This window comes from Peromyscus californicus, unplaced genomic scaffold, assembly GCF_007827085.1.
Source record: "Peromyscus californicus insignis strain IS unplaced genomic scaffold, ASM782708v3 Scaffold_5__1_contigs__length_169319896, whole genome shotgun sequence".
NCBI classification, from domain to species: Eukaryota; Metazoa; Chordata; class Mammalia; order Rodentia; family Cricetidae; genus Peromyscus; species Peromyscus californicus.
In genome coordinates, this window is record NW_026294573.1 from 20,891,461 (window position 1) to 20,903,632 (window position 12,172).

General features: G+C 53.5%; 1 protein-coding gene across 5 annotated transcripts in view; it reads left to right on the forward strand.

Moving 5' to 3' along the window:
* The first annotated feature begins 350 nt into the window (after positions 1-350).
* The window catches only part of Zdhhc18 (zinc finger DHHC-type palmitoyltransferase 18), a 32,629-nt gene continuing 20,807 nt past the window's right edge, over positions 351-12,172 (forward strand). For all 5 annotated transcript variants that reach the window (XM_052716736.1, XM_052716740.1, XM_052716737.1 and 2 more), the window contains exons 1-2: positions 351-676; positions 6,893-7,053. In XM_052716736.1, coding sequence (XP_052572696.1) covers positions 366-676; positions 6,893-7,053 — 472 coding nt within the window. In that variant the 5' untranslated portion in view covers positions 351-365. The remainder of the gene's footprint in view (positions 677-6,892; positions 7,054-12,172) is intronic.

Below are 12,172 nucleotides of genomic sequence, written 5' to 3' on the forward strand. Positions count from 1 at the left end.
TACCACCCTTACCGGCCTGCCCTCCGAGGTGGGCGAGCCTGGCCTTGGAGTTACCGTCTGGGCGGGTCCCCTGAATCTCCTGGCTCCGCCGAGCGCCCGCACTGCTAACCCAGGGTCTCCATGCCAAGGCACCGCCCCCCCCGCCCCCCGGGAGGCCGCGCCTGCAGTTCCCGTGCCGGTCGCAGGGGGCGCTGCGGAGCGAACCGGGGGCGGGGCGGCCGCGGACGGGGCCAACCCGAGCGAGCCCGCCCGCCCGCCCGCCCGCCCGCGCCGCGCGCGCCGCCGCCACCTCCGCTGCTCGGCCCGGTCCCGGAGCGGCGCGGCCGGCCCGCGGGGCGCGGAGCCGAGGCCCGCGGGGCGGCCGCATGAAGGACTGCGAGTACCAGCAGATCAGCCCCGGGGCCGCCCCGCCGCCCGCCTCCCCCGGGGCGCGTCGCCCCGGCCCCGCCGCGCCCCCCGCCCCGAGCCCCGGGCCCGCGCCCGGAGCACCGCGCTGGAGCGGCAGCGGCAGCGGCAGCGGGAGCCTGGGCCGCCGGCCGCGGCGTAAGTGGGAGGTGTTCCCGGGCCGCAACCGCTTCTACTGCGGCGGCCGCCTCATGCTGGCCGGCCACGGCGGCGTCTTCGCGCTCACGCTGCTGCTCATCCTCAGCACCACCGTCCTCTTCTTCTTCTTCGAGTGAGTTCGCCCCATCCCCCCTGCGTGCGCTGTGGCCCCCGGCCGCCGCTCCTTCCCGGCCCGCATCCGTGTACCATCCGGCCTCCGCCCGCCCGGGACCCCCGCACCCCTGCTCGCCACCCGGACTTGGGGTGCCCGGCCCCGGTCACCGGCCTTTGCCGGGTCCCTCAGGTCCGCCTGCCCCTAGCCTTGGCCGGTTCTTGCCTATCCCAGGCTCATTCTGACCGCTCTAGGCGTCTTTTATGCCTATCCTCAGACAACTAAGTTTTTGTGTCCCTTGGCTGTGGACACCTTGAATCTCCTAGGCGGCTTCTCAAGTCCCTCCAAGGTTCTGCAGGGTCCTGGCTCCCTCAGACTGTCCCCCCCAAACCCCGCTTTCCCTCAGTCATGCTCGCCCTAGGCCCCAAGGCATCCTTTCTAAAGCATCTCTGGGCCTCTCAGACTGGCCCTTCCCTCTCCAGCGCTTTCCTTAGTTTCTCCAAAGCTACTTCCCGATCCTCCCTTACCTTCCTAGAACCCCAGGTGTCTCTCCAACCTTGACCTGGCTCTCTTTCCCCTCTGGACACTCCGGAGCATCCGTCGGTCCATTCCCCCACCCAGACAGCTGCACCACTCTTTTTCATGAAAGAGACCTTAGTACTTTCGCATGACAGGTCTTAATTGCCCTTTATGGGCTCTTGACCTTTTTTCTAGTGACCCAGGGCTGGCCTACACGGCCTCTCCATCACAGGACCGAAGGATGGAGGAGTGGCTACTTATGGCTTTATCAGGGCCACTCATGCATCCAAAGTTCCCACCCCACCCTCAGCCTCTAGCTGGAGCCACCAGCCATATGACTTTTTGCACGCACACACCCCACACACGCATGCACACCCACCGGTTAAGTCCCACCTTTCCCTCCTACTTGTCTCTGTTCTTTGGGGTTGAGCCTAGTTAAGACCTCCGACTCGAGCCAGGGAACCTAGCCCAGATCCCAGCTCCACCTCCCACTAGTTGTGTGGCCTGGGGCAATCACATCACCCTCCACTCCCCACTTCCTCATCGACAGAATGGGGACCCACCTCCGAAGGCTTTATTGAGATTAGTACCCAGTCATGCACGTGAGCTTTTAGCTTTTTTCAAATTTATTTATCATTTATTTATTCTTTTGCATGCAAGCTTTTAGCACTTGATGTTGGCAGCTACTAATTCTCTATTCTCCAAAAATCACTTCCTGGGGGCATGTGGTTTTCTGAAAGATCAGTTCTCAGGTCACTTTCCAGGACATGGATTATGTGTCTGCAACCGCAAGGTGAAGGCTTCCTTCTTTCCCACTGTCCCCCAAAATGCTCTGCGTTTCATACTGGGTCAGGATGGGAAAAGGTTCAGAGTGGTTTACACGGAGAAGCGCTGGGCCCCCAGCTTGGCCCTTAGACGACCAAGTTTCATTTCCACCTTACTAATACCTCTTGGGTGCTGTAGAAATGCTTTTTCCAGAGCCCTTGGGCCACTCACGCCCAGGGTTATGGCCCAGGCAGGAGGAAGTAATATGGCTGTAGTTGCCCTGTGACCCTTCAGGGTAAGATCTGGATGCTTCAGAGCATGAACTCCTGGACTTCTGATGAATGTCTTCGTGGTGGTCCTGAGTTGTTCCCAGCCTAGGAGGAAGGGAGAACAGACCAGTCAGTCAACTTGGCCTTCATCTCTTGTTCTCATTCTTGGGTGGTGACTTTGGGAGCAGGGTTGGGTTACATCCCATAGTCCTGCTGGGTGTTGGGGGCTTGGAGGACTCCAAAGAGGAGCCAGAGTGGTGGACATGCTTTTAGTGAGGACAGGAACGGTAGGAGGCGCTCACTCCTGATGCTCTGGGGAAGGTACTGGTGACTCTTGGGGGAGACCCTTCCTGCTGGTTTTGCTTCCCTGTTTGGTGGGTTGTGACACAGCTTCCCAGCAGGCAGGGCTGCCAGCTTCTACTCCACTTCCCATGTTACACCGCAGCCACGGCCCCTTGACACCAGATTTCAGGCTCCCTGGTTCTCCCTCTAGGTGAGAGCCAGAGCTCTGATAATGGCCTCTGCTCCCTCTTAGTCCTCCGGCTCATCCTCTTTGCCGAGTTAGCCTCTCAAGCTCATTGACCTGCTGCCTCAGGGCCTTTGCACTGTTTGGAGCACCCTCATGGTTCACTCATTTCTTTTCATTCTTTCCCCTTCTGCTAACACACACACACACACACACACACACACACACACACACACACACACACACTTGTTTGGTCATTTTGTGCCTGTCTTTTCCGTGAGCATAGTAAATATCCACACTGCTGTATATTTGGTGTCTGGAGCCAGTGCACAGGAGGTTATGGTTGAAGGAATGAATGGACACATCACTTGCTGAGAGTCTTGAGATCCAGCTTGTAATTGGCATCCTGGCTGGGTGACCTTGAATCTAGCTGTGGAAATCAGAGCCTAGGACTTGGTGTTGGTGTCTCCCAAGGGCTCTGCAAGTACCAGTCTTTGTTCCCCAGGCTCGGCTTGTACATGAACTAGGTGAGCCGTCCACACTGACACTGAGAGTGGCTGGTTCTTTTGGAGGGTTAGACATGAAGAGATGTGTGAGCAGAGGGTGGCCCACTTGGAGCCCTTGGCTTTGGCAGGCTCTGGTCCTTAGGGGAAGGCCGCTGCAGGCTTCAGAAGCAGTGTTCACTGCTCTGGTCCCGAGCCTCCCAACAGATGTAGTGCCCAAGCAGCAGCCCCACCCATCACATCCCCTCTGGCTCCAGTGGAAAGGCAACAGCTGGCTGCGGTTGGTCAGCATGAGCTTCTCAGTCACGTGAACACTCCTGACCTGTGCTGTCCAGGTTATTTAAGCTTTCTCAACTCCCTCATGTGTGAAGTTTGGGGCATAAGGTTAGAGGGTCACCGTGAAGACTTGAGAAATGCATGTAAAGTGCTCAGCAACGTATCTAGCACATGGTGACTGTTATGTATGTCAGGCATTTAATTGATTAATTTTGAAACAGAGTCTCACTGTGTAATCCTAGCTGGCCTTGAACTCACATAGACCCACCTGCCTGTGTCTCCGAGTGCTGACTGAGATTAAAGGCATGTGCCACTGTGCCCCCACAGAATTAATGTTTTTAAGATAGCATTCCCTCTTTAGCCCAGATTGGCTTCAAATTCTTAGGATTCTCCTTTCTCAGCCTCTCAAATGCCATGATATTGGCATGTAGCATCATGCCTAGTTTGTACTTCAGATATCAATTTGATATTGCCATTATGACTATTATTATTACTTTGTGCTGCTGGGGATTGAACTCAGGACTTTGTGCATGGTAGAGTGTTCTACCACTGAGCTGTGTCCCCAGCCTGTAGGTATTATTTATAATATACTTATTGACTAGGGCAGTATCTAGCATATAGTAAATCTTCAGAAGGCATCAGGTGTTAGGGCTGGAGACAGCAGAAAGGCAAAGTGCTTTCCTAGCATGTACAAGGCATTGGGTTTGGTCTGTAGTACTGAAAAATAAAATATATGGTAGGTACTTTCTCTCCATGAGGGGTGCACCATTTATATGGTAGGTATTTCCTGGGTAACATGCGAGGGATGCTGTCTGTGCCCACAGAGAAGCTTGTCACTTAGCAGGACAAAGGCAGGTAACATCCACACAAGCAGTGAACTTTTTTTTTAGGCAGGATCTTACTCTGTGGTCCTGGCTAGCCTGGAACTCAATGTATAGACCAAACTGGCCCCAAATTCAGAGAGAGCTGTCTGCTTCTGCCTTCAGAGTGGTGGGATTAAAGGTGTAAGCTGCCATACCTTAAATTAGTTAATTTTTGTTTGTTTGTTTTGAGACAGGGTTTGTGTGTGTAGCCTGGCTGCTCACTCTTCAGACCAGGCTGGCCTCGAACACACAGAAATCTGCCTGCCTCTGCCTCCTGAGCACAGGAATCAAAGGTGTGCATCACCACAGCCCGGCTTGTTTATTTTATGTCTTTGAGTGTTTTATCTGCATGTATATACTTGTACCATGTGGGGAGTTCAGAAGGGGGCATTGGAACCCTTGGAACTGGTATTAGGGATGGTTGTGAGCTATCACGTGGATGCTGGCGGCTGAACCTAGGTCCTCTGGAGGGAGGAGTAAGTGTTTATAACCACTAAGCCATCTCTAGTCCCCACAGCTAACATTTTTAATAAATCCTGAACAGAAAATAGTCTTGGGGGAGGACTGCTTTGTATGAACTATTGAGGAAGAACATTCCAGAGGAAGTGAGCAGTAAGTGCAAAGGCCCTGAGGTAGGAAAGAGTCCCGATTGTGTAGAGACTGCTGATGTGATGTCGGGTAGAGGGGGTGAGGAGAGTTCTGTAGGCCGAGGCCGGAGAACCTCAGCAAATCAGGACAAGGCTGGCCTAGTAGGCCGATGGAGAGTCTGGATCCCATCTGAAGCCATCAGAGGGTCTCAGGCAGGGAACTGACAGATTGATTTACATTTGCAGAAAGTGGTTGTGGCTTTGGAGTGGACAGCAGAGTGACAAAGAAGACCGGCCATAGCGCGCCCCAGTAGGTCCACTTCATCCTGAAGCCATGCCCCCCACCATTACAGCCCTAAAATGGAAGTGGAAGCTTGTGGTGGGCAGCCTGCCTGCTGGGAGGGAGGAGCATGGCATCCCACAAGCTGTTCCTGGAACCATCCTGGATCAGCCTGGAGTTAGTGTCTAGGGTGGCAGGGGCAGGGACATGCTGCTTTCCTTAGCCCTCTCCTCCTCCTTCTGGGTATGGCTGCAGTATCATCTCCTTCAGGGATCTTTTTTTTTGCAGCGTACATCACCATGTGTGGCAGTTCCCTGTTTGTGGGGCTCTTTTCCCCAGTCGACCGTAAGCCACACGACAGAGAGACTCTTGTCATATTCATAGCCACTATTCCTGCTGTTTATTGAGAGTGTTGCCTGGCACAAAAAAGAACTCAGTAATATTTATGGAGCAGCTGGCTGAGTGAATGAATGAGTGAATGAGTGAATGAATGAATGAATGAACGACATTGCAACATTGCCATGGATGGTCATCTCAAGTAGCAGCCCCCGTAATTGGCAATGGCTTCCTGAAGTTCTGTGTCTATTAAAAGGACTGAGAGCTGAGACTGCAGCTAAGTGCTGGGATAGGTCTGGAGGGTGATTAAAAGCACTGGCTGCTCTTCCAGAGGCCTCGGGTTCAGTCCTAGCACCCACATGGTCACAGCCATCTCTGACTACCATTCCAGGGCATCCAGTGTCGTCTTCTGGCCTCTTCAAGCACCAGGCATGTAAATGGTGCACAGACATGCATACAGGCAAAACACCCATAGACAGGAAATATTAAAATGCTGGGTACTGAGCTGGACACAGTGTTGTGTTCACCTGCTGTCCCAGCTCTTAGTAGGAAGATGGCTTGGGTCCAGGGGTTTAGAGCGAGCCCAAGAAGCCCCTGTCCTTCTCTGTTTCCATCTCTGTCTCTTTGTCTCTCTCTTTGGTTTTTAATTACATTTTATTTATTTTGTTGTTTGTTTTTTCGAGACAGATTTTCTCTGTGTAACAGCCCTGGCTGTCCTGGAACTCGCTTGTAGACCAGACTGGCTTCGAACTCAGAGATCCACCTGCCTCTGCCTCTCTAGTGCTGGGATTAAAGGCGTGCACCACCACCGCTGGTGGATTTTATTTATTTTGTGTATGTATGCATATGTGTTGCCATGGCATGCATGTGACCGTCAGAGGACACCTTGTGCGTCACCCTCCTTCTTTTATCCTGTGGGCTCCAGGACCACACTCAGGCTGTCGAGCTGGATAGCAAGCATTATATGCTGAACCATCTCAGTTTTGGCCTGGGTTTGTTTTTTGTTTTTTGCTGCCACAAAAAAATGAAGGCTCGGTATGGTGGTGTGTGTGTGTGTATTCAAGGGGTGGAAGCAGAAAAACCAAGAGTTCAAGGCCAGCTTAGAAAGTTTCAGGCCAGGTTGGGCTATCTAGCAAGTTCCTGTTGGAAGGAAGGGATGAGGAAGAGGGACCTGCCTGCCAGCGTCGGGTGAGGGAGAGTATCTGTTGACCTCATCTGACATTGGAAAAAGTCCAGGATTAACTAGTAATGTCTGCTCTGGGCACTTACAGGGAGGAGCTGCACTCACCTCCCCTGCCCTTCAGAGAGAGGCTCTTTTCAAGAACGTGGTACCCCAGGGAGCCCTGGGTAATCTGCACTCTCTTCTTTCCTAGCTGTCCCTACCTGGCCCGCGAGCTGACCCTGGCCATCCCCATCATCGCTGCCATCCTCTTCTTCTTCGTCATGAGCTGCCTCCTGCAGACCAGTTTCACCGACCCTGGCATCCTACCCCGGGCGACCATCTGTGAAGCAGCCGCCCTGGAGAAGCAGATTGGTGAGGCTCTCACTCCCAGCCCGTGATAGCTCCCCAGCTCCATCCCAGCCCGTGATAGCTCCCCAGCTCCACGATCCAGATGTGAGAAGAGGCCTGGTTTTCCCTCCTACAGCCCTTTGCTAGGAATTAAGGAATTGAGCCGGGAGCAAGGCAGGCTGGAGCTGACACTGTAGTAGAGGGAGGCAGATGATGAGCAAGCAGGCGAATAAGTAAGCAAGAAATGCTTTCATCCAGGGAGCAGGGCAGCGATTTGAGCTGCCCTTGTATGTGTGACTACTGATAGGCCATTAGCCTGTGAGGTCAGTGTAATATTTTCCTATTCATTCACTGAAAGGAGACGCAGAGAGTTTAAGTACATGGTTCAGGATCACACAGCCGAAGCCAGGCAGTGGTGGTGTGTGCCTTTAATCCCAGAGACAGAGGCAGGCAGATTTCTGTAAATTCCAGGACAGCTTGTTCTACAGAGGGAGTTCCAGGACAGCCAGAGCTACATAGTGAGATCCTGCTGGGGTGGGGCGGGGGGAGGAACCAAGCAAAAAAAAGAACACACAGTTAGTCAAGACCTGTGATGCACCTCCAGGCAGCGGTTGGCCTGAGCCCTGCTCTTAGATGTTCATATACTCCCCCACACCCCCCACAACAAGGTATCATGTAGTCTAGGCTGGCCTTGAACTCACCATGTAGCTGAGGAGAGCCTTCATTTCTGATCTGTCTACCTTCACCTCCTAAGTGCTAGGATTATAGGCATGCTCCCCAACACTAGGCTAAATGTTTGTGTACTCTTTATTCATTCAATCATGAAACATTTATTGAACCCCTGCTGTGCGCCATGAGCTATTCCAGATGCTGGGGACAGGGAATGAAGGAAACTGACAATAATCTCTGTCCTCATGGAGGTCGAGGTGACATTCCAGGGTACAAGAAAGACAATAAACAAATAAAAAGGATGTTAGGGAAGAGGCACGGGACTTGGGGCTGGCCGGGGTGGGGGTGGGGGTGGGGGTGGGTGCCAGCTATGGGGCTATGAGGGAGGTGGTATATGAGCAAAGAGGGAGGCATAGGCCTGGGCAGGGGAACAGGCTAGGCGGGCAGCAGCATGGGGCATGGGCTAGTTTAGCCTAGAGGTCAGGACAAGCCCTAGATGCTATGTGAGGAAGGAAGGGTCTGTCTACCGAGGTGAAAGCATGGAGGAGGGAAAGCTGGGTGCCCAGAAAAGAACCTGCCCCCCTCCCAGGCCTCTGAGTGGCTAGCTCTTTATTCCTCCAGAGGAGAGAGCTGTCTGCCCAGGGCCAGGACCTTCCTCTCAGCTGGCCCCACCCCAGCTCCTTCCTGCTGCGAAGTGACTCGGATGTTTGCACACCTCCAGGGTTTCCGGTCATGGCTGGCTCCTTGCCCTAAGTAGGCAGTATACACACAGGCTTTTAACCGCCCAGCTGGCCTGGTGAGATCTAGTGACCTGTAAATGTCAGAGCCCAGCCACATCCATCCCCAGGAATTACTTTGCTGATTCTGGAGCAGCTGGGGAGGGCCCAGGAGAGGATACCTCTCAGCTTTGCCTGTTCACCAACGCCTCCTTGGCCCAGGAAGGGGGTGGAGCATGGGGGTGGAGCAACCACACCCATGGTCTTCCTCTAGAAGCTTCCTTCCCCTTTGCACGGCTCTGGCCTCCCCATGCATCTCCTCAGTGTATGACCTGGGCTGCTCAGCAGCCTCTGGGTTCATGTCCACTTCAGTCAGGCTAATCCTGAAGCAGGATTATTGTGCAACTCAGCCAGGCCTCTGTGTCTGGCTGCCTGGAATCCCCTGGCTCCTGAGCTGCTTGACTAGTAACAACAGTAATCCCCATGTTTAGGGAGAGCTGGGATCTGTGTGTCCAGCACTGTCCACTGTTTTCCCCACAGATCTTCACATCTGCGGAGGGTGATCCCAGATGTGTAAATGTAGACTCCAAGCAAGGGGTCACAGGGCCAAGGGTTGAAGAGAGAGGGAGGGAGTAGGTACCCTCTTCCCACGCCCAGGCTTTGTGTTTAGGGATGGCAGCAGGGATACATCCCCTCCATCCTTTTTTCTCCACTTTAATGTCCTGTATCCTGGGCTAGACCTTCTATGACACATTCCCACGGGGCTACATGGTGGTCATGATGAAATTGTTTTTCGCCTTGGTGTTCAGGCAAGGGAGATGAAGACATGGGTGTCTGGTTTACCTATCACCGTACAGGAAGCTCAGTGGTGTTAGCTGAAGAAAGGGATGGATGGAAGGATGGCTGAGGAATGAATGGGAGCCTCCGGAAGCTCTATTTGCTGCACTGGGGACATGTGAGAGGTTTTGGTGTCTCCCAGGGAGGACAGGGTGGGTTCATGCAGTTAAATGCCGGCTCTATACAATGCCTCCTGGCAGCCAAATGGATGACAAGAGTCTTTTCCTTTTCCTTTCTTTCTTTCTTTCTTTCTTTCTTTCTTTCTTTCTTTCTTTCTTTCTTTCTTTCTTTCTTTCTTTCTTTCTTTCTTTTTTCCAACACAGGGTTTCTCTGAGTAGCCCTGGCTACCTGCCCTAGAACTCACTCTGTAGACCAGGCTGGCCTTGAACTCAGAGATCCACCTGCCTCTGCCTCCCGAGTGCTGGAATTAAAAGCATGCACTACCTCCGCCTAGTTGCTTTGAACTTTTTTTTTTCTTTTCAAGACAAGGCTTCTCTGTGTAGCCTTGGCTGTCCTGAAACTTACTTTGTAGACCAGACTGGCCTCCTCAGACTCACAGAGATCCACCCGCCTCTGCCTTCTGAGTGCTGGGATTAAAGGTGTGCGCCATCACTGCCGGGCCGGATGGCCAGAATCTAAAGACAGGGATCTGATAGGAAGCCTACCCTGTGGGGTCGAGGCCAGTGTTAGGTGGAGAGGTCTGCCTGGAAGAGCCTTTGGAAGCTAGTCGGGAGGAATCAGGAGTGTGTTCTGTATGTGAGACTTGGAGAGGGGACGGTTGCTACCCTGTGAGGGCACACTGCACTTCAAGCACAAGAACCTGTGTGAAGGGAGTCCTCCAGGGAGATGACAGAGCAAAGGAAGGACAGAGCAGGAGGGAACGGGAGCAGGAGGGAACGGGGCCAGGCCTGGGGCCACTGAGCAGGACACGTTAGCCGAGCACGCAGAGTCGTGCCCTTAGGAAGCCGTGCTTGAATGGGTGGTGTGGAACTGGGAATAAGACTCATCTGAGAACAGAGTCTGAGAGGGCACCATTGCCACCTGCTTGAATTGTACCTAGATTTTGAAATGTGGCCAGGAAGTTTTTGTCAGAGTTGAAACACATTTTCTTGAAAGGGTCTAAGGTCCCTGAGCCCTTCTGGCTCTGAGGTGAGTGTTCAAAGGAACAGGAACTGAACAGGAACAGTGGGGCAAGGCAGGGACTGAGCCTTGCTGCTCCAACAGGGACAGCAGGGGACCAGCTCCTCCCAGTTTGCCCAGCACTAAAACAGAAAAGCTTTAGAACTGAAAGCCTTGTCTTGGGAGAGCACCTGAGGTAAACTGAGGCAGTTGGTCACCTTCATCTGAGGTCTGGGCTCATCAGCTGGTGGGCAGCTTTGCTAGATCACCCCAAGGCCCCGGGGCAGTTGCTCAAGAGTCAGAACTTGTTCCTGAGGCATTCCTGGTCCAATAGGAGACAGCCCACACCAAGGTGTTCGCCTAGGCTCAGCCACACTCCCAGGACAGACACAAGGTTTGCTCTCTGGGGTGTCCTGGGATGCTCACAGCCTGTCCCATCAGCTCTCTGGGGTGTCCTGGGATGCTCACAGCCTGTCCCATCAGCTCTCTGGGGTGTCCTGGGATGCTCACAGCCTGTCCCATCAGCTCTGTGGGGTGTCCTGGGATGCTCACAGCCTGTCCCATCAGCTCTGTGGGGTGTCCTGGGATGCTCACAGCCTGTCCCATCAGCTCTCTGGGGTGTCCTGGGATGCTCACAGCCTGTCCCATCAGCTCTGTGGGGTGTCCTGGGATGCTCACAGCCTGTCCCATCAGCTCTGTGGGGTGTCCTGGGATGCTCACAGCCTGTCCCATCAGCTCTCTGGGGTGTCCTGGGATGCTCACAGCCTGTCCCATCAGCTCTGTGGGGTGTCCTGGGATGCTCACAGCCTGTCCCATCAGCTCTGTGTGTCCATCCCTGGCAGACCAGGGAGGCCTGCCTCATCTCCTCCCTGGGCTGCTTCAGGGCTCTGCTGACCGGGCCACCCTCCTGCTTTCTCTGATTGGAATTGTTTGGCCCCTGGCCTTTCTAAGCTTAGAATTTGGGTGCCTCCCTAGCACCCCCAGCTTGCTTTCCTGAGGAGCAGTCATTGGAATTCAGCTTGCATGATTTTTACCCTGCCCGTGTCCCAGCCCTACCTTCGTTAGTTTTTTCTTTTGGTTGTTAGTTGTTTGAAATAGGGTTTCCCTGTGTGTCCTTGGCTGGCCTGGATATATATGGACTCAATCTACAGACAGGCGAGTGCTCCTCCCGCTTCTGTCTTTCCTGGGTGCTAGGGTTACAGGCTCCTAGCCCACCTAATGCCCAACTTTTTTGTAAAATTACTGAGTGTTTTGCCTGCATGAATATATGTGCACCATTCATGTGTGCCTGGTATCTGCAGAGAACATAAGAAGATATTGGATCCCTTGGAACTGGAGTTTGGGTGGTTATGGGCTACCATGTGGGTACTGGGAACCGAACCTGAGTCCTTCTCAAGACTAACAAATGCTCTTAACCGCTGAGCCATCTCTCCAGCCCCTCCCGTCATTTCTTTAGTTTTCCTTCAGATGGCTCACTTTGGTTTGTTTGTTTGTTTTTGAGACTGGGTTTCCCTGTGTGACAACCTTGGCTGTCCTGGAACTCACTGTGTAGACCAGGCTGGCCTTGAAATGGCAGGGACTCACCTGCCTCTGCCTCTGTGAGCTACCACCGCCCGACAAACGGCTCATTTTTTTATGAGACTAGTTCTACATAGCAAGTTTCAGGCCACCATAGTGAGACCCTGTGGAGTCCCCTCCCCAAAATACTTTTAAATAAGCCTTATGCTATATAACAATGCTTTAGTCACTGACAAACTCCATTTATAACTGAGGTCCCCATTAAGCCACCTAATGGAACCAGA